Here is a 22591-nt window from a genome sequence, read left to right as displayed (position 1 = left end):
CACTGTGATGAAAAGTTGTCAAGACGAGTGTCTTGGGTAACTCAAAGCATCTGAGTTAAGGGAGGTTGTTGCTTTGTGACAGATTTTTGGAAAGCCTACACCATGTGTAAGAAGAGCCATCTGAAATATGAGACTGATTTAGCCTTTTGACCAGGGAGCTGAGCCACAGAAGTGAAGCTTCATTCTCTGACATGGCCTGAAAGCTATAGTTCGAAGCCTGACAAGGAGAGGATTGAAGAAGAGCCTGTGGTGATGTGACACATTACGAAAGTCAGCCCTTTGTGATCTAGGGATCCGTCTGTCAAAGCAGCTGAGCAGTACTGTTCAAGGATATGTGGCATTTTAATGTTGTCTATGAGAAATCCAGATAGCAATAAAAGTTGTGCAGAAGGGCTGCAGCTTGAACAGTTAAACTCTGTCTATTGAAAGGCTGTGATTTTTGTAAGGGTGCATTAACATTGATTTTGGCAGAACCTGCTGTAGGGCTCTGTAATATGTTAGGATCTTGGCATCCGAGCTTTGTAAAGATAGAATATATCTCTTCACATTTTCACAGAGCATGTCAAGATGAGATGCCTGCGTTGCATCTCATAACTCTTTGAGACTTCACCCCATTGAAGTGACCTGAATCTCACATGGTTCCATCTTATTGTCTGTCTGGCATGAGGTGCTCTGCTCTGAGAACTGGGGGCCTCAGTGGGTAACTCTGTCACTTTGCTGTTCCCCTGCACAGGATGTTGGAGGATGACCTGAAACTCAGCAGTGATGAGGAAGATAACAACAAGGTGAGCACATCTGTGGGACACCTTCCACACTCCTGACAGTGTTGGACTGACAGCGCGGGCTTCTTGTCAAATGAAGGATTGGGTTCCGTAAACAACCACACAGTTTCAGGGAGTGTTGCTGTACTTCTTTATCTATCACGAAGCATTTTACTCACAATGGATGGATAAATAAAAGGAAATTTAAATCAATAGACAGGAGACCTAGACAGGGCTTAGTGTCCACCTTGGAACCTCTTCATTCAATCCAGGTTTGCAGGGGAGTCAGACCCTATCCCAGCAAGCTATGGGCGCAAGGCAGGACACACCCTGGACAGGACACCAGTCCATCGGAGGGCAGACAGACACACTTGGTCCAGGGCCAATTTTCCTGGAAGCTAATAACATACCAGTATGTCCCTGGACAGACCACCTGGAGGAAAGCTGGGCAGAATGTATAAACACAGATAGCACCTCAGATCCAGAAATGAACCCAGGGCCCCTGCGCTGTGAGACAGCAATTCTAACCACTGCAGCCCTGAGCCACACAGGGCATACCAATACTTTCAAATGATGAAGTATCATTATTTATAAAAGTGTCTGGGAGATGTCATGTCATGTCATTTGCCAAACCGCTTTATTGCATACGGTAGCCAGAGCCTTCCCAGCAAGCAACGAGCACAAGGCAGGGTACACCCTGGACGGGGCACCAGTCATTCGCAGGGCAGGTGCAAACCAATCTTACATGGGGACAATCTGGATGCCACGGTAAAGGAAGAGGGGGGAAATTTGGCCCGGACACTGGGATAACTCCATACTCTTATCGAGAAATGCCCGGGGATCTTTAATGACCACTGAGAGTTTGGGAGATGTTCTAAGTTTTTTGGGAAAGCAATTGAAAGTGGTTCACCTAATCTGTATTAACACATTGTCAATAGTAGTGTGCCCAGGATTGCAAACTGTAAGGCAGGTGTTTGTGTGAGGTGGTCAGTGTATTGACTTGACTTTGATCTGAAGGCACAAAGCTGGGGTCCGGCCAGGCGTGTGTCATCTGCCTCAAGCACACGTTAACTGTCCAGTCAGTCTGAAGTTTATCTGGAACCAGGAAAGTACATTCTTTCAAACAGGGCCAGAGATGTGTGTAACCCACACCACCCCTGGGGTATATTCGAGCTGATTGATATCCTCAATGAAAGAGAAGTTACGTTAATATTGTTAACAGGGAGAATGTCAGCATATTAATACCATAAACTGACATTAATGGCACATTCCCCCTAAGAGAGAATGGTCAGAGAAAATGAGGAGCAATATTCATTTGGATGATATAGTGCAAGTTAACTCGCTGTGTCAAGGAGCCTCATGTGCTGTAAGAAGCTCGGGAAACTGAGTGGCTGAGATGCTGATATAATAGTGAAGTATTGAAGCTAGCAGTAATAGCAGTAATAGAAGTATTGATCACCACATTACTTGTCTGATCCGAGACAGTATCAGTGTTCCACTGAGCTCTCAGTTTCTGGGATTGTCTTTGCACCTGCAAACCTGGGCTAAGTGACACCAGTTAAAGTCATACAGAATCAAGATCACATGGTCAGTAGCTTGACGACATCCACTTGCTGGTTTCATCATGATGTCAGTATTTGACAGCGATGCTCAGGCGCTCTTGTCACATTTCAGTCATGTTGTGTAGCAAAAGATTTGTCTTATAGCATGAGAAAATAAGAATGGACACAGACGAGACGAGGCCATTCAGCCCCTAGTCTGAGTTATGGATCTGAGGATCTCATCCAGCTGTTTCTCGAAGGAAGCCAAAGTATCGGCTTCAACCATGTAGCTCAGGGGGTTGTTCCATACTCCCACCACTGTTTGTGTAAAGAAGTGCATGCTATTATTAAATTCGCTTCCATGTAGAGTCCACTTGTGCCCTCAGGCTTGTGTTTTGGAAGAGTGTGTGCCATGCAGCACAGGAGGTAGAATCCCAGGCTTGACGTGTCTCCACATGGCTCATCGTGCCCGGCGAAGGGCTTCCTGCTTCAGCAGCCCAGGCGAAGCTGCCTGCCTCTCTGTGGCTCCTGCCTGCGGAGTGTGAATGTGAGAATGTGCTCCACTCTGTGTAAATCCGCGCTGAGATGGCCAGCTTTGCCTAAAAGGCCCCTTTGTGCTCCCCGTTAAGACTGGGGGCTGTGATTTCATCCCGTCGGCCTGGTCCGCACTTCCTCTGGGATTTCAACCAGTCTCCCCCCCAACCCCGCGTGCCAGCATTCCTCACATACTGGAGCTCCAGCCGGCCTGAATCAGACGCGGCCAGTCTGGTGGGCTCAGGTTTTTCTTTGCCCCAGTGTTGAAAGTGAAGGCTGGGTTTTAACATGTTTTCGTTGTTGTTTTTTTTTAAAAAAAAACGGCCGATTAAAAGTAAGAAGTATTTAAAGGTTCAGCTGTTTGGTGGGAACTGGGGTCCAAATCCAACGAGCCACATTTTTTTGCAGGTTTTGTCCACGTGTTTCTGTGAAGGCAAACCCAATTGGGATGACAGGAACAGAATGGAGAAAGAAATGGAGACCTGAAAGGAGCCTTTTCATTCAGTAGTTAAACACAAAAAATAAAGGCCCTGTGTTCACTCACCTCGGTCGCTGTTGGACTGACATAGAATGCTATACAAGCGGGTTAAAAGAGTTTCTTCTTGTCATTTGGGTCCAAGCACCATTTGTATAGAGAGCAGATTCCTCTCTTGGCTTTCTTTAAAAATCCCTTCCTTTCCTGCACATAATACCACCTGGCAAATTACCACCTGTGCAAGAAAATACAATAAGGACCTCCTATTGTAATTGATCTAAATGCACCCTTGCATCCACAGGCAGTTCTTGATTACCTCAAAAAGCAGAGTAAACGAAAAATGGGCACATTAAAAGGCAATTTCTCATAAGAGTGCATGTAGGTGAAGGGACCCCATATCAGAATTTACAATATTCAAAGGCCCTGACAATGTCAATGCAATGGACTTCTTCAGGATGAACAGTGAAATGAAACACGAACCGGAGAGCACAGGTGGAGACTGGGAAACCGAGAGGGGGCGCTTTTTTACTCAAAGGGTCATGGGAGTGTGGAACAAGCTGCCCAGCCAGGTGGTTGAATGAGTTTTTGTACAGCCACATCTACATGAATAAATGTATGTGATTGTTTTTATTTGGGAGTCCACTCTGTGTGAGAGTGGACGTCGAACACATCCCCTCCTATTTTAAAACTTAAGATCACTTACTAACAAGGACACTATTGGGAAAGTCCAGCCGGTTTGCTAGTTAGTAGCTAGTTTGGAGCCATGGATCTCATCCAGTTGTTTCTTGAATGAGACCAAAAGTATCAGCTTCAACCGCATGGCTGGGCAGCTTGTTCCACACTCCAACAGGCATGTAGTTCAGAAAATCCTTCCTATTATCACTTTTAAATGTACTACCACATAGTCTCCACAACTGGAACTTCATTGAGGAAAGCTCCAGTCTATGACTGATACAGGAGAAGTAAGGAAGCACTCAAAATGGGAGGGCTCTTGTGTTGAGGCCGAGAAGCTGTTCTAGATACCTGTTAAAAATACTCTTCAGGCTTGTACGAGTGATGGAGATGTTCAAATAAATGTGCACAAGAAATAAACAAAAAAACAAGTCTTTTCGTCCTTTATCATATTTTTTCCTTTATCATATCCGCTTTGCGTCAGGCCTAACAACACCTTTTAACTGCGATTATATTCACGATATAGCATGGCCTCTCGTGTCTTATTGCTTAATCACAATTTAGCATGCTGGGCCTCAGCCATCGCTCTGTAAAAGCAGGAGGGCACTTGAAGTGTGCTCAGGAGGAGCTCCCAGATATCCCTCTTCACTCATTTGTATTGCCAAGAGTGACAGGGCTGACAGGAGTTTTCAAAGACTGGAAATGGCGGCACGTTCTATAATCACTCTCATTCTTCTGTCTGTCCGCAGGGCTCTCCGAGGTCTGATCCCTGGGGCGATAATGAAAGGTAACCGCTTCTTTGCCTCCCACCCAGCGCTCCTCCCTGTCCCCTTGTGAAAACTTTGCAGGTGTACTTCTGAAAAACCTTCAGTGGGTTGTTTTGTGTTACAGTATGTGTGTGTGAGAGAGATCATTTAAAGGGAGACTTGAGTCCCAGTTTCTCAGACTGGTTATTAAATCTCGGTAACAAAATAAATTTATTGATGGTATAGAAAAATTTCTACAAATTCCAAATTAAGCACAAAAGGGGGAGCTTTGTGAAAGTACTGGATAGCATCCATGTTGTCGAGAGTTCACATGAACTGTGGCAGCCCTTCCTGCTTACTAATCACTTTAATGACTAATGTAATGGGATGTACAAGCGATTAAGTACAGGTTGTACAGCAGATATTTCAACACAGAAATGTTCCAATGCGATCTGCATGCGAGTCAACAAACAAGTAATATTTGTCGGCAAAACTGTCTCAAAGTCAAGAGCAATATTTGGGATTTTTTACAATGCTGTTTACAATGTTCTAAGCCGCATCACATTACCGGACGTTTTTGTTGCTTCATTCTGAATCACAGAATATGGCACTGCACATACCTGGAAATAGAAATCATCTATTTTGTGATGTAAAATTTGAGTTTTTTTTAAGTTACTATGTACATCTTCCTTTTATTATAATTTGAAATGCACTCATCAGTGCTAATTCTTTCTAATCCCGAAATTGCAGCATTGCAGTTTCCCTTTCATCAATTGAGGAATGTATTTTCTTCTTCAAGGGAAGGTGTGGGGCAGAGGTAAGGCATTGTGACCCGGATTAGAAGAATATTAACAGGACCAGTAATCCAGTCAGTCAGTTTGGTTCAAAGAGGCTGTTGGCGCTCGGGCCTGTAATGCATAGTAACCTTACAGTGAGTTGCTAGTGTGTGTAAAGTGTTGCTAGGAGTATGTGTAATGTAGATCCATGAGCGCTGGACAGCGATGATAAAACCCATAATGATTGGCCAACACTGGTCCCATGAGCAAATGTGCTTGATTTATCACTGCAGCTTTTATAGCTGTCAACACTGCTTGCTCCCACACAGGAACCAGCACACTTGGGCAGGGTAGATAGGCACGGCAGGGCTGATAGCACATAATGAGCCTGTTGCAATGACATCACTCTCCTGGGCTGCTGCGAGTGGAGCAGTCCTCCCTGTCAGCAGACTAGAGGCTCACTGGGGCCTGTGTGACTCCAGTGCTCAGGGCTGCCCAGGGTGTGATCTCAATGCAGGGGCTTGACTGCAGGTGCTGTAGCAGGTATGCCTTCAGAATCACTGCTGGGTCAGGAGGTGGGCCTCCTTCCTAGACGGAACTTGGACAGGCAAAGCCAGTGGCCAGCTCTCACTGTGACGTTAGGAGTAATTGGAGTTATTACATTTTCAGTCTATAGCTCCTACTTTCCAGTTCTGAACAAGAGACATCTTGTTGGTTCTCCTGCAGCCAGGTCAATGGAAAACAAAAGTCCAAGCTTTTGGGTTTTTTTTATCCCCACCGCTGGCCCATTTGTCCATCTGGACAAGCAAACCTTTGTCAGAAAGAGAAAGTGCCGTGTGGAATCTCACAGGAGTGTGCTATTGCAGCCTGGAGGAATGATCACTCCACACAGCAGTGTGGAGAAACAGCTGCTGCCTTCACAGACAGGCCTAGGAGCTCACTGATCAACAAGCTCTTTTAATCGGACAAAAATGTTTGCTGCGGGGGGATGAATAGTTTTTCCAGATCAGCACATCTGGATTTTAAATATGGTTTCAAAGCCTGAAGCCCATCACCCAGATCCTAACAGTGGAGAAGAGCAGCAGTAATACAGTCGAAATCTACACCATCTGTGACACCAAGTCTGTGACACCAGTGCATTCACCCATTCTGTGAAACAAGACGTTTGCTCCTCTCCTCTGCAAAATTTGCTCCACTGTTTCTGTCCCAAGATTAGAATGTCCAATTCAAGCTCCTAAACCTGGAGTTTCAGTCTGCAGCTATGAATTTGTGAATGTTTAAAAGAAAAACATGAATAACTTTTGAAAAAGCAACAGGAGCAGACTGCTCTGAAAAATCACCCTGTCAGCCTTCAAGACCCTAAGCCTCAGTGCCTTTTCTGTGCAGCAAGAAATCTTCTTCTTCTTATTATTATTATTATACAGAATGTAGCAGTATAGACATAATGGTATTGGCTGAATTCTTTAAAAGATCTGGATGTACAGTATTTGCAGCCACTATTCTGTTACAGTTACAGGTAAACGAAAGACCTCCAATTTTTGGAAAAGCCAACATTTTTGGAGATTTTTCATAATTTGAGCCCCAATCTCTTCTGTTGTAAGGAAGACTTCCTCACTGATTGTCGTTGTTTTTTGGAAAGACTTGGCAACTTGGTGACTTAGGGTAACTTGTCCATTGTGCGCCCTCAAACCCAAAACACTTCTTTCTCTTTTGAATCCCATCGGGCTGTTGTAGCACTTCTTAAGGAAAGCTGAATTCCAGTCTGGTGTCCCAGTAGCACAGTTCCTAAAAGCGTCGGCCTGTGTTTCTCAGGTCCCTTAGGGTTGAGTTGGGTTCGAGTGTGATATGATAAAGGCCAAATGCGGTGAGGTAATCGTATGCTTGGGGTGCTCTCCTAGACACAGTAGGTTCTTAAATCCTGCTGGTCTTGTGATCCAGGAGATCAGCAGGATTCGAGACGGTTCACTGGCTCCTGAACGTCTGCCGATAGCTCCTGAGCTGTCCTTCACTCCGTCTCTGAGTTCCTCACTCCAGGCTCGCTCTGGTGGCCAGCTGCTCCTCAGGGCTGCTGGTAAACTGAGACCTCTCGCTCCCCCTGATTGACAGCCCCGCGCCGCTGCCGCCGCCGCAGGACCTCTCGCATGGCAAGAGATCCAGGCATTCCAGCGGCAGCTCCAGTGGCAGCAGCTCCAGCTCTTCCAGCGACTCAGAGAGCAGCTGGGAGTCGCGCAGCGAGAGCCCCGCCGCCAGCGACCCCGATCCTGACCCCGACCCCGCAGGCCGCCGGCCCCCGCCCTGCTTCACCTCCGAGGTAACGTCCAGACCGGCGAGTATTTTCCGCGGGAGCTGCCCTTGCCTGCCCTCTCCCTCCCCCAGGCGGCTGTTCCCCACAGAAGGTGAGAGATCTCCTGGCGGAGGTCTTGCCGCGGCTCCCTGGCGCTGGCCTGTTTTTTCAGACCAGAGCCCCAGGAAGGCCATTTATAGAACATGTGCTTGAGAGCCTGGAGGGGGGGGGGGGGGGTGGTAGAAGGGGGTCTTGCTAAAAAATAAATATAGTTTGCACATCGTTGCAGCAGTCACGTTCCGGGATGGCTCGCTTCAGAAGATAATTTTTTTTTAAATTGTTTGTGCTCAGGTTCAGTGTCACTTTCTTAAAGCAGTAAAAAGGTAGATCGCTACAAAAGAGCAACAGGCTCCTTGGGTCGAACTCCTCATCTTTTCTTCTAATGGCAAAAAAGCAGGGCATTAGTTACGCACCTGTGCGCAGCAACTGAAAGCCATTCCAGGCCCATTGGAAACTCTAACATTGCTTGAACGGAGCTATAACATGAAACCCTTCAACCTGAGCGCTTGCTTCCGGGCTGAAAAGTAGAAAGATGAAACACAAGATTGCACCTGTTGTACTTTATTCAGGTGTTTCTCCTTTCGGCTCTTCCGCCTGGAATGAACCTTTGCTTCTTCCTTTGTAAACAACTGGGTGCCGACGCAGCTCTCGAACTGTGTCACCGGTACACTTTCTGCTTCTTTTCTGCCTTTAAACCTCTGTAGTACATTAAAGCTAAAGGATACCTTATTGCACTGCCGTAATTGTGCATGTATTCTGAGAGACCTGTTCATTCACACTAATTGATTCAGCTGACACTTCTATCGCCCATTGCGCCCATCTGTAAAGCTGGTTTTACTGGGCCAAAGTGGGCGACGGTTGTTGCTCAAGGGTAGAACAACAGTGTCTCGCCTGGGATTCAAACCCACAGGCCTCTAATCACAAACCCACTGCTGCCTGAAGTTTTATTGATTGATTTGCATTATTTCTTAATCTTGCAAATCAATTTCTAATCATACATTCTGCGGTTTCTCAGGGACTCATGGATCCTTTCCTGCAGTTTGACAAAAAGGAGAATTAAGTAACAAGCTTTGACAAAATAAAACATTTAAAACAACAACGAAAAAAGTTATTCCTGAAGTCCAGCCTCACACAGACGGTCATGTAAAACTGACTTTCACGTTTCCTTAGAGAAAGACAACGTCTTAAAATATGCCCTCATGCTGGAATTATGTGTGGCAGTGTATTGACAATAAAACTGAGATACACAGAGGCATTGCAGATTAGGGAATCCTTCTGTGTTTCACATGCATAGAATTAAATGGAAACACCACAGACTCCCCTGTGAAGGAGGGGCTTGAAGGGTACAAGAGATGTAGTGTCTTTTAGGCATGAAGGGGGAATTTTAGGCATGACTTTGGGTGGGGGGCGGGGGTTGAACATTAGTACAGAAAAGGAGGACAAGTTTCCATGATTCTTTCTTTCGGTGCGAGATTTAGGGCTGTTGATGTATTGAAGAGAAGGCACAAAAATAAACCTGAAACCTGTAGGCTTGTTTAATTTTCCTTTGACGCAAGCTCCCTGCAGACGTTCAGTTCTGTTGGCAGAAAAGAGGAGTCCGGTGTTTGGTCACATCTCTGCTTGGGATATATATTCCTGATCCGATACTCCCAGGACCTTCATGGTCCAGAGCTCTCAGAACCCCGTGAGTGCGTTGCTCAGAGGGTTTCAGATGTTAACTGTTTCGATGACCTGCCGACAGCCGTGAGCAAGCACTTGCCTTTTTTTTGCAAATACTGCAGCTCCAGCAATTTAAAAAACATAACCTTTCTCCATTTTATTTTTTGTCCCATCATTTTTTGATTGGTTTATTGGTGACATGATCATGCTGTGTTTCCAACGATTTCCCAAAATATTTAAAGAGGAACTGCAGTCCCTGCAGTTATTAAATTTCGGAAATTAAACAAATTAACTGATGGTAAAGAAAACATTTACATATTTTACACATTTTTAAGCACAAAATCGTGAAAATTTGTGAAAGTACTGTAAGTAACTATGTTGTCACAAACTCGCATCCACTTGCAATGTGATGCGGTCCTTCCTGCTCACTAGTCTCGATAATGACTAATGCAATGTGATGTACAACTGAATAAATATAGGTTGCGCAGCAGATCTTTCACCACAGAAGTGTTCTGATGTGATCTGCATACACAGTTAACATGTGTGTTATATTTGTCTGCAAAACCGTCTCGAAGTTGAGAGCAATATTTCTATTGAATTAAAAGAGATGTATTCACAAGCAGGCTTGTTTAAAATGTCAAAGGTCACACACGTCACCAGAAGTTTTGTTGCCTCGTTCTGAATCACAGAATAAGGCGCTGCGTATACCTGGAAATTTAATCTATTTTGAAATGTAAATTGGAGGTCTTACACTTTACGTTTTACACGGAATTGTTTTTTAAACTTATTTCTGTTTAAGTTTAGGCAATTTCACCCACCTTTTATTTCTTAAAAATGAACATTTAAATTTTCACCATCAAACCCACCATCACCGTTATAACAAAACCGATACTAGAGTAATACGACTTCCGGCCCTGACTTTCCCAGCTCCAGAAAATACATAATAAACAGGGAAATGATAATAATCATGGAATGCGGAAAACTGTGGTTTAGCTGTGTGAATATAATTCAAAAAGAAGGTTTGTGATAGTGCTCAAAGAACTATACATTTCTATATGAAAGGAATTAACTGAAACAACATATTTTTACCTCTCCTTCTAAACCACACAGTGGAAATTGTAAGAATTCTGGAAGAAGCAAAACTGTAAATAGAATTTGTTGAAAAAAGATGAATGCACTTATAGATGTTGGACCAGAGCAGCAGCATTTTACCACAAGACTTACAGTTCCCAGTCTTAAAACGTTACTGACAACATGGCACTTGTCTTCATCTGTTTAAAAATAACTTTGTAAGTGTAGCAGGGCTCAGCGCGCTGAGCAAGCTACAGAAGTGACGTCACCCCCCCCTGTGAAATCTAGATGGGGTAAATCTGTTGAGGCAGAGGACAGATTTTGGTGCGGAGGAGTTGTCCGCTGTTTGTGGAGTGGTACCGTGTACGCCCAGAGGCCCGCGAGTGGCTGGGTTCAAGTCGGGGCAGGGAGAGCTGCTGCAGCACGTGCTTTAACTTTTATCCACTCTGCTTCGCCTTCCAGACAGAGCAGCCGTCCTCCACGCAGTGGCAGCTCAACGAGTGGTTGAAAAAGGTGAAAAAACCTTCCAGGAAGCCAGAAAGCGGGACAAACCAGGAGGAGGACCTCAGCCCCTCCGATTCGGAGCAGTCGGCCTGCGGCGAGTCTCCGGCAGCGTGGGAAAGCCCCAGGGAGAAGGAGAGCCGGAGCCCAGCGGGACCTCAGCCCAGAGCTGGAACCGAGCACAGAGCTGTCACAGTCGACAGCATCCGTCCTCCGCCCTCGTGCCACAGCGAAGGCAGCGCGCAGTGGAAACCGCAAGCTAGGAAGGAGGGGAAGACGGCCGTGGGGTCTCCCGCTAACGAGACGCTGAAGCGCTGGGTTCGCGCGGTTGAGCAGAAGGAGCTGGAAACGGACTCTCTGGAGGTGCAGCCCAAGCAGAGGCCTCACACCAACAGCGCAGGCCAATGGAAAGAGTGGGTGGCAGCCCATGAGAGGAGGAGGCCCATCCGGACCGTTCCCGAATCCAGGGCGGCGACAGACGCCGCTCGGTCGTCCACGTCCTGCTCCGATTCGGACTCGGAGCCCAGCCCGCCGGCTGTTGCCAAAGTCCCAGCGGATTCCACCTCCAGCCAGCGGCAGAGGAGGCTCCAGGACGGTGGGAGAAGGACCAGACCGCGCCCGGAGAGTGTCCAGGCGGCCGGAGAGATCTCGCGCGGCCAGGAGGAGGCGCTCTACACTCTCGTGCCTTTCGGACGCAATGAGCTGCTCTCCCACCTCAAGCAAACTAGAGGGCTGAAGTCCCTGCTGGTGAAGATTGACCTGGCTCTCCTGGCTCGGGTGCCTGGCTCTTGTCCCAGAGAGACATCGGACGGCTCAGCCCACAGGAGTACCATGAGGCACCTGTATCCCTCAGACATGGAGTCAGCAGACCACAGGAGGAAACGCAAGGTACAGGGGTGCCATATTCCCAGCATTGCTGTTCTCTCAGAGCAGCACTATCTGGTACCATGTTGTGCGGTCTTCTCGGTGGTCTCGAGTGTCACGGTGCGTTTTTTTCAGGACCCTATGCAGACAGCACAATACGGAGAGGAGTGAGTAAACACGGGGAAAAAGACTAGGATAGGGGCTGGAAGAAGAACAGGGGGCGTGTCCAAAGTGTGCTGGGAGCCAAAAGGGAGTCCATGAGAATAAACAGAGTGAGCCAATTTCCAAAGCCGGGTGATCCATCCTGACACTGACGAACAAGGTTAAAAGCCGGAGCGGGATCCAGCGAAGGGTCAGGGGGAATAAAAGGGTGGAACGGGGCCAGGCGCTCCCAGTTCCAGACCCAGATGGTCAGGACACCGTTGTGAAGCCTGTGAAGCTCCTGGACTCGCGGGTAGGTGGGCTTCCAGACGTCCATCTTCCAAAGCTGAGCCCCGATAGGCAGGAACGTCTGGCTTTTATAGGACGGGGGCAGGAACCGGAGGCAGGTGCAGGAGATAAAGAATAAACAAGAAAGGGCTGGAGCATCCTTAAGAGGAGTGGTTTATGATCGTGACATTGAGCATCTGTCAAGGATGGTGTTAGGAGCACCTGGTTGGACCCTATGCAGCACTGAGCCTGTAGGTAATAGCTAGTGATTGGTGTCCAAATCCCAAAGGCAAAAGTCGTAGTCGAGGTGAAGAACTAGGTCGGGTATCAGAAGAGTCAGGTCGAGAGTATCCAAATCCAAAACGAGAGGAGAGGCGAAGTCGAAGCCGGAGGAAAAACAAGGTCGGGTAGCCAGAAATCAGGTCGAGAGTAGTTTACGCACACAAGAGAAAGGCAAAGGTTATATTCACTAGTGAGCGGGGACTGAGTGGAGTGAGAGGGTATAAATAGGGAAGAACATGAGGAATGACAATTGATTCATTAGTGTGAGAATGTCTACGGTGAGAGGTGCTCGTAGGAATGCGGTTCGTGATAGCATCGTCTTCAGTCGCTGCTGTCCTGAACAATGAGGTCCCTTATGCCCCCTCTCTGTCTCTCCTTTGTCTTCCTGTTGATCCCCTCTGCCCCAAGTCCAGTCTGCTCTGGCTCAGTACCACCACACACCCCAACATGCCGTCCCATCCTTTGTGGTAACTGAATAACTTCTGAGCAAATAGTGTGTCCTTTAGCCCTTGTTGATTGGTTTTGCCCCAGTATTTGTGCTTGAAGACTTTGATTAGAGGGAGGAAACAGACACCAAAAACACCGGCCACTATTACCCAATAGTACAGCAAACGTAAAGTCAATATAGTCCCTGACCTGCTGCCCTGTAGCCACTCTGGTCACTCTGTGGCATTAACACTAGGGGTCAGGTCACCTCCTGGACCACTTCACCGAAGGTCCAGCCATTTTGCAGAATTGTCTTTCTTAGTTATAAAGCGCGTGACAAGTCAGGTTCTTCCCTCGGCCAGGGGCGCAGGAGGAACTGAGGCCTATATAACCAGTTTTGGTGTGTGTGCTTGTCCCAGAGCGAAAACAGCAGCGCGCACAGAGAGCACAAGAGGAGTCACAAAGACACCGCACCGGCCCTGACTGTCTCCAGGGAAACGCCGCCGCCGGAAGCGTACGCTGACCTTGCCGCCAGCGCGTAAGCATGCCGGTCCCGTTAGTGTGGTTTCCAAACACCACCATCACCGCAGGCCTTGAACCCGTCGGTTGTCAAGTAAAAACTGTTCAGCAAGCTTTCTGCTTCCTGCTTTGTGGAAACGTAACTTTGAAAGCATAAAAGGGATGAAAGAAAGTGCAGAAAAGAGAGTTGCAAAGCTGTTAACTGGGACTAAAAAAGGTATTTGAGAAAATTAGCTACAATTGATTAGTATTAAGTATGCAAGTACAGTACATGTTTCATACTCACTACTTATTCTTCATGTTCATACTGTCCTTATTCTAAACCTTCATTAATTATTTCATTAAGTGTGTGAAAAATAATTTAAAGAGGTAAATGAGAGCAGAAAGGTTTAGGACTTGGAGTGGGAAACAGCTCTTCTCTTACAGTTTGTCTTATTTCCTGTGCTTTCCCAGTCCTGGTGTCATTGATACAGCTCAGACCGTGAAACGGCTAAGCCTGTATTCCTCCCACAGCTACGCCAGTCCCTTTCCGGACGCCGACAGGAGGATGCTGTCGCCCCTCTCTCCGCTCTCGGATGGCTCCGGGACTCAGGAGAGCGCAGGGAATCCGGGAGCGGCCGGGAGAGGGAGTGGTAGCAGCAGGTCGGACTCACACCAGCAGCCAGAGAGGGACACGCCGTCACGGCCCTCGCAAGTGCATGTAAGCCTGACGGCGGGAGCTCTGCACTGCGTGGCCAGCTGGGGGTCAGAAGGACATGAGAAAGGTTCAGAGGGAGAGAAGATCGGCCGACACGCCTTGCCCACCCTTGCAAGCTGCTTCATCTTAGAGGTTGACAAGATAGGTTTGCCTGCCTTGGGAAAATAGCTTTCCTTAAAAATGACACTGATGCGGCAGATTTAATACCTTATTAACAAGTGGAGGCCTTTCGATCCGCCAAGATCATTTGGTTGATAGTGGCTTAATTGACACAAGGGTCTCTTCCAGCCATTATCTGGCAGAAGCCAGAGTATCGGCTTTGATGGAAGACTGGGCAGTTTGTTCCAGACCCCTGCAACCTTTTCTGTACAGAAGTGCCTCGTGTTCTAGAGAAGACTTCATCAGTTTTAGAATAATTCAAGTGTGTTGCTATTGCACGCTTACTTGCATGTGAAACCAGTGTTCTTAACTTCAGTTTCCTACTCGATGTTTATGAAAGTGCAAGTGGATGGGAAAGTTTATTTTTCAATTAGCCTTTTCCATTTGTAATTGCAATACAATTTGCAATTTACAATTTACACTCATTTTTGACTGGAATTACCTCAACTTTGTTTGAAATATTGTGTCCTCGAGTCATCCTGCGATGATCAATTAATTATTATTGAATGAGGAATTCAAAAGGTTTGACAGCATCATTTTACAATAACCCTTGGTACCAGCACAGTAATGTAGGGTCTCTTTAACATTTACGATTTGGTCTGGCCAATGGGGTTTTAAGATTAAGATCACAATCACTTTATTGGCCAAATACAATTTCTTGCATTAGAATTTGTCTTTCTGCCTACCCCAGCTTTCTCTCCATGAGACACAAAGGCAGAGAGAGAGAAGCTTGGGGTCAGAGCAGAGGCTCAGCCATTTATACAGCACCCCTGGAGCAGTTGGGGTTAAGGTCCTTGCTCAGGGGCCCAATAGAGTAGGAGTCCTGTGTCAGCTGCAGGATTTGAACCGGCAACCTTCCAGCCACAGGCACAGATCCTTAGCCACAGTGCCACCGCTCCATCCATCTTGTGGGTGGAAGAAGAACAGAGCAGGATGAAATTGAGCCAAAGGATGTTAACCTCAACTTTCAAATTAGCTGTGCAAGAAACTGGATTGTGAGGCGGATCTAGCTAGTGAGTGAGTCCCTCCCTGCCACCTGCCCAGCGACGCATTACCCAGCATCCCCATCTCAGCCTGGACTTGTTTTTATCATGTAACGAACACTCCCGGTTCTGTGTCAGCTGGGTGGGGAATGACAGGCTGGGAGAGCAGGGAGAGAAAGTGCAGACCTCTGCTGGACGCAGGGCAGGAATTCATGTTATTTGTTTTAGCTGATTACTAGACAGTTGTGTTTGCTACTGTTTGTTTTACTGGATCAGTGTTATTTTAATTAACTTAAAGCCAACACATAAGTACTTGAATGACCATATAAGGCAGGGTTACTTATGTCTTTAAGCTTTACATGCTATATACTGTAGTACATTATGTAACAGTATAGGGGAGGACTTGGATATACTGTATGCACATTTGGTTATTCGTGACCCTGCTTTAAACTAAATTGACTGCTGAATTGTATCAGACACAGACTCAACATTCCAAACTCATGTCTCATAAAAATACTTCCCAAAAGCAACTGTTAGAAACACATACCTTCATTTTTACACATTGAATGTGAAAATCTAAGACAACCAGCATTCTGGGACACGTACAGATGCTGGCAGGAAAAAAGAGTGGAATTATACAGTACACAGGGAGCTGCAGAAAGAAGGCATCAGCCCAGTCATGTTCAAGAGGAAATCTGGGCATGTGTGAAGAAGGGGTTGTACTAAGTTTGTAATTGCATGCCAGATGACAGCGGTGTGAACCGTCACCAGCTGTTGAAAGTCTTAATCTTGTCTCTGTGGGCTCTCACCAGAAGACGCACCAGGTTCATGCAGAGCAGCTCCTCCTCCCCGCTGGCCCCCAGCCTGTGTGTGATCCCTGGGCCGATCCCCTGAATCTGACCGACTGCCAGAGACCGCACCTACCCGGCCACGAGATGTGAGCACCGCGCCCGCGTGCAGATCTGTCAAGCCCTGCAGAGCGATAGATATCCTAATCCAGCAAAGCAGGACGAAACACTTCAGGCTCTTCCACATGGATTAAAAAACATTTATTTCATTTATTTCATACTCAGAATTGATAGTTCTGTCACACTTGTACTCCCTGTGGCAAACATGTTGTTCTTCAGTAAACTGGAATTATTTCGCACTACTGTATGTACTCAAGTTATTTCCAGAACCCCCTCTTTTCAAACTAAGCTATCTCCCCAAAAAAGTACCTCTGCAGGAGTGATAGAAATTATCAGCCAAATTCCAAGCTGTGTCAGGCCATGGACTATGTACAAGGCCAGGATGTATGTCCTGAAATTTTGCTGCATTTGTATTATCACTGTGCTAAGGTCCCTCTGCTATAAAATAACATGGGTTCTGCAAAGTGCAGGACATCAGAACAAGGGGAGAGAAATTGGCTGAAATAATCTTCTCTTTAGGGTTAATTGATTATCTCTTGAACTGGTATTTTTGATCCCAGATATAATAACCGCGGATCATTTTTAAGCCGAACGGATTCGTGCTTTGCTGCTTGACCTCTCTTCCAGCTCACTTGGAATTTATAGACCTAAAGAGTAATGAACAGATCTGCTTTCAATGAGAAGCAAACCAGTTGAGGGAGAGATGATCAGCTGCATGCTTAGCACACTGTACAAATGTGCCCTTTAAAACTGCAAACACGTCATTGGAGTCTGGACCAGGTGCTCATGTTCCTGTATGTGCTTCTGCCTCTCTTTGCGACTTTAGATCACACCACGCTGAATATTACATGCAAGAAGCTAAGAGGATGAAGCACAGAGCAGACGCCATGGTGAGTAGGGCAGATCTCAGGATACTAATTAGTGGCTGGGTTCATTAATAAAAGATGTGCAGTGCCACCCTCCATAATTAAGCTCGATTCCAAAAATGGATAGGGAGGATGTGAACAGACTGGGATTCATGCCCCTGGTTTAAAAACAATGCTTTTCTTGTAGTAACACAGGTCCGTCAAAAACCCACATCCATTTCCCATGGAGCCAAAGGATATGGAAAAACGTCTAACCAGGAGACATAAGCACCCCTGTTATCCCTGTGGCCCGTGTAATTACTGGCAGTCTACAGCCAGCACCCTCCCCATAGTTTGTATTTTTGTTGAGCGTCTTTGTTGATCATTTTACAAACAAAGGCATTTTCTTGGGATATTTCTCATCCCCAGCCAGAACATAAGTGTTGCAGTGCACTGCAACTGCTAAAGGCAGACATCCTGTCCTATCGGTGTGTCTGTAATCAGGGCTGCTATACTGAGGCCATGAGCCAGTCCTGCCAGAAGGGGTCGCATGTGACCAACTTTCTTCTGCCTGATTGCGGCTTGTGAGCTCTGATCTTTTTTGTTTTTCCATCTTGCTGCCTTTGCAAGCTGCAGTGTGGAACTGCAGAGGGCTCTGTGTTCCAGTGGGTACTGTACACAGGCCAATTTAGAGTGTCAACTGCTGGGGACCTTTGAAAAGTGATCACGCCATCCAATCATGCTCTTCATTAGCTCAATTACCTAATTACCTGTAAAGCGCTTTGAGTGGATTGTCCAGAAAAGCACTATATAAGTGTAAGCAATTATTATTAATTAAGAGCTTTAGCAGCCATGCTTTTGAAGCCAACACGCTGATTTATTTCAGGAAATGCCCATATGACATCCTTGGATCAATTAGCTTCTAAGTAAGACCCCATTTCAGTGGTGTAGTATTAAATAACAGTATGTGTGTCTCCCCCCTCTTATTTAAGCGTATGTGTCTGAGTTCACAACAGAATTTCCAAACGGGTTACTTCCACTGTGGTTTGGGAGGCCGAGGCTGAGATTACAAGTCATTATGGTTTATAGAAATCAGTTTGATTGGCAGCTGCTACAGGATTTTCGAAGAGACCTTTGAAGAGCCAGAGGTGTCAGCTTCCAAAAGGAACAGGTAGGGGTTAATTACCTTCTGAAAAGCAGAAGATGCAGAAAACTCGGGAATGGAATCTTCTTAAACATCTTAAACATCGTGTTATTCAGCTAGGAATTAACCCCTGCCTAAACAGTGAATAATTAGTTTCCAATATGCAAGGAGACTGAGGTCAATTTTTGTTCACGCTCTGGTTTAACTAGCCATGGAATTTAGCTGCCTTACCAAACCCTGAGGGGACCTGATGTTGTGCAGATCTATCCCTTCATCAAGGCCCAGGGCCCACAAACCCCTGCTTGAATAATAATAATAATAATAATAATAAAAAACTTTATTTTATATAGCGCCTTTAAAGGTGGCTTCTCAAAGCGCTTTACAGGATGACAATAACAATAAATAAGAAGACTACAACAATAAATAAGAAAATTTCACAAGACAGGACACAATTATAATTACAACAATACAACAATAACAATAGAGGAGACCGTGGAAGATGGTATTAAGAAGAGCAGAGGGGTGAAGAATGGAACCAGTTAAGTAAAGGCTTTTCTGAAAAGGAGGGTTTTGAGTCTGGATTTGAAGGAGTTTAGAGAAGGTGACTCTCTAATATCCTTGGGCAAGGAGTTCCAGAGCTTGGGGGCATAGCAGGAGAAGGCCCTGTCGCCCATACAATGTAGACGGGCTTGGGGGACAGTAAGGAGGGCAGAATTTGAAGAGCGGAGGTTGCGAGGTGGGGAGTAGGGCGATAAAAGTTCAGACAGGTATTGAGGTGCCAAGCCATGTAAAGCCTTGTAGGTGAGCATGAGGATTTTAAAGTCTACGCAGAATTTGACCGGAAGCCAGTGCAAGGACTCCAGGATAGGAGTAATGTGAACACTTGCACTAGATCTGGTCAGGATTCTGGCTGCTGAATTTTGGACATACTGCAGCTTGTTCAGAGTAGATTTAGATACCCCAGGGAGCAGAGCATTGCAGTAGTCAATTCGAGAGAATACAAATATGTTGATCAGCTTTTCAGCCACAGTTAATGATAGCATAGGGCGTAGTCTTGCGATATTTCTATCATAAGGTGAAAAAAAGATGTTTTGACAGTATGCTGTACATGTGGGTCGAATGTTAAGCCAGAATCGAATATAACCCCAAGGTTTTTCAATTTTGATTGGAGCTCAAGTACAGAGCCATCTACAGACAGGGTTACAGGACTGGCTTTACGAAGTTGATGGGGGGTACCAATAAGCATGACTTCAGTCTTGTCACAGTTAAGATGAAGGAAGTTTTGAGTCATCCAAATTTTTATGTCAGAGATGCAATTAGATAGAATAGAGACAGCCACATCAGTGTCGGGTTTGGTATGGATGTATATTTGAGTATCGTCAGCGTAAAAATGAAAGCTGAGGCCATGTGATCTTAAAAGCTGACCAAGTGGGAACATGTAAATGCTGAAGAGCAAGGGGCCCAGTATTGAGCCCTGAGGGACACCAGACTTGACAAGACCAATTTCAGACCTGTACCCATTGAGAGAGACAAAGTGACAGCGATCAGTGAGGTAAGACTTAAACCATTTGAGGGCAGTGTCAGAGACTCCAAACACAGTCTCGAGACGAGAAAGCAAGATGTTATGGTCAACAGTGTCAAAGGCAGCACTGAGATCAAGAAGGATGAGTATGGAAAGAGAACCAGAATCAGAAGCTATTAGGAGATCGTTGGTGACTTTGACTAGGGCGGTTTCTGTGCTGTGAAGTTGACGGAAGCCAGATTGGAGGGGTTCGAAAAGGTTGTTTGTCATGAGGTGGTTATGTAACTGAAGTGTGACAGCACGTTCTAGAATTTTAGAGAGAAAGGGTAAGTTGGAGATGGGGCGAAAGTTGTTAAGATTGTCGAGAGCCATGTTAGGCTTCTTTGGCACTGGGGTAATAGCAGCAGTTTTGAGGACCGTTGGTACAATGCCGGTGCTCAAGGATTCATGTATTATATTGAGGACAATGGGACAGAGAGAAGAGAAACAGGACTGGAATAAAGTGGTGGGAATGGGATCTAAAATAGATGTGGTGGGTTTCATGCGCGTAACTAGTTTGTTTAGGGATGCTGAGTCAAGAAGAGAGAAGCTGGAGAGACGGGAACCAGAGAAGTTGGATGAGGAGGGAGGAGGTGTGGAAATTATATCCGTAGTGGAGAGAATGTGATGCCGGATGTTGTCAATCTTAGAACTAAAGAAATCTAAGAATGTGTTGCAAAGTTGTGATGAGGCAGGTAATGTGGTGGGGCAGTTTGGCTTGAGCAGTCTGTTGATGGTGGAGAAAAGATGTCTGGGATTGTTTTGGTGATTTTCAATGATGTGAGAGAAGTAGGTGGATCTAGCAGACTCTATAGTAACCTTATAATCAGATAAGTAATCTCTCCAGGCCTGATAATGTACCTGGCCTTTGAGTAACAGCACCATTGGATCTCACGAGGACTTTAAAGCCAGCCCTAAATGGGGACTGGTCATCCACTGGTTAAACATTGTGGCACGATTCTAAAACCATCCCCCTCTGTTCTAACTTCATCCAATGTCCAGGCAGCCCTGAGAGAAATTATGTATGCTGCATGAGTAGGTAAGGAAGGGCATTCTTATAATAGCAAAAAACAACAACAAACAGGGTGCACCGCATACAAAACAATGTGCCGCGTGTTGGCGTATATGTTATGACAATGAAGGCAATGAGAAAGATAAGAGGCTGTTCCTGTCCAGCTCTGGATGAAAATCGTTTCCCTATATAACAATAGAAAAGGTTTGTAGCAGCACAATGAGAAACCCCCCTCACTATTAAAAAAGATGTACTGGTTTAGGGACTCGCCTGAACACGGGTTCGAGCCCGGGCCCCATCACTCTGTGCGTGGGTGTTCCCCTGCAGGTGGACAGGTTCGGGAAGGCTGTGAATTACGTGGATGCCGCCCTGTCGTTCATGATGTGTGGGAAGGCCATGGAAGAAGGCCCCCTGGAGGCCAAGTCTCCGTACACCATGTATTCCGAGACCGTGGACCTCATCCGGTTAGTCGCCCATCCGTCCGCATTTGTCAACGAGAGAGCGACACTCTCCTGATGTCAGGACCAGCCCTCTTGCATCATGGGAAGCCACTAAGCGGCTCTGCGGTCTGACCGTTCTTCACAGATCGTAGTGCTTTCAGTGCCAGCCGCCTTTTATGTGATTCTCGTCTAGGCTGGAGGAGAGCTGATGATTTGTAGCTATCCTCCCACACACAGAAAACCATGGTGAAAGTGTTAAGCGACCAAACACATTTACACATTTACAGGAAAATCCTGTGACGGAGGAGGGAGAGTTAATTCCCTGTGGATGGCAAAACTGCAGATGCAAGAGATCTGCCACGACAGGCCACCAAAAAGCTTCTTACTCATTAATTCTAAATGGACTCACTGGATGTCAATTTCTTAATTATTAATTATGAGTGATGATGTGAGAAATGCATGCTCTCACCTGGGTATCATTAGTGGTTTGTTGAGGAAGGAATTACTAGCCATTAATGGGAGCTGTAAAGTCTGTTGGTATGAGCCTTCACAAAGTGTAACCTAGAGCCTCCGGAGTTTCACCTGGACAGTCGTGAGCTTCTTGGAGCTCAGACCTTGGATCTGTCACGTGCCCTCAGGCAGCGGGCTCTCCTGTCTTTCGCAGGTACGCCATGAGGCTGAAGAGCCACTCGGGACCGGAGGCCAGCCAGGAGGACAAACAGCTGGCTGTGCTGTGGTGAGTGAGACAGATCTTTCTCTTCCTCCTGTGTTTCCCACATCCAGCACATTGACATATGCCGATTTCCAAACATTGTATCTCAAGAAAAAACAAAAATCATAGAGCCATGGTGCCTTAAAGTAATATATAGTAGTAATGTTGTCCGAAATTTAAAATTGATCTGTTGCTCATGAATACAACAGCAATCTGTACTGGACTAAAACAGCTGAATTATATATGAAGTGAAACCCATCTCATTGGACACTAAGTGCCAGTTCATACTCTATTGCACCTTCTATCTCCCTGCAGGCAAATCTTCAGCCCTTTCAATTATTTCTGTTAATAGGCTGAATCCTAAATCATCTATAGCTGGCCCCTGAGATGACTACCTTAAAGCACTTCATAGAGTAATAATCATTTAAAACCTCTTCATTGATTCTGTCTCTTGATCCTTCTCATGAATTATTTCAGCAGGAATGAGCAATTGGCCCTAGTGGTCAAAAGTGAATACTAGGAGGTGCTAT

General features: G+C 46.1%; 1 protein-coding gene across 2 annotated transcripts in view; it reads left to right on the top strand.

Moving 5' to 3' along the window:
- Positions 1-22591, top strand: part of aff3 (ALF transcription elongation factor 3) — a 47227-nt gene that overhangs the window by 18525 nt on the left and 6111 nt on the right. For both annotated transcript variants that reach the window (XM_088605936.1, XM_088605927.1), the window contains exons 6-15: positions 734-785; positions 4733-4770; positions 7612-7816; positions 11042-11968; positions 13501-13619; positions 14114-14300; positions 16252-16376; positions 17174-17237; positions 21237-21373; positions 22014-22085. In XM_088605936.1, the coding sequence (XP_088462062.1) occupies positions 734-785; positions 4733-4770; positions 7612-7816; positions 11042-11968; positions 13501-13619; positions 14114-14300; positions 16252-16376; positions 17174-17237; positions 21237-21373; positions 22014-22085 (1926 nt within the window). The remainder of the gene's footprint in view (positions 1-733; positions 786-4732; positions 4771-7611; positions 7817-11041; positions 11969-13500; positions 13620-14113; positions 14301-16251; positions 16377-17173; positions 17238-21236; positions 21374-22013; positions 22086-22591) is intronic.

Source organism: Lepisosteus platostomus, chromosome 2 (assembly GCF_059453375.1).
Source record: "Lepisosteus platostomus isolate fLepPlt1 chromosome 2, fLepPlt1.hap1, whole genome shotgun sequence".
NCBI classification, from domain to species: Eukaryota; Metazoa; Chordata; class Actinopteri; order Semionotiformes; family Lepisosteidae; genus Lepisosteus; species Lepisosteus platostomus.
This window is presented reverse-complemented; position numbering and strand designations above follow the sequence as displayed.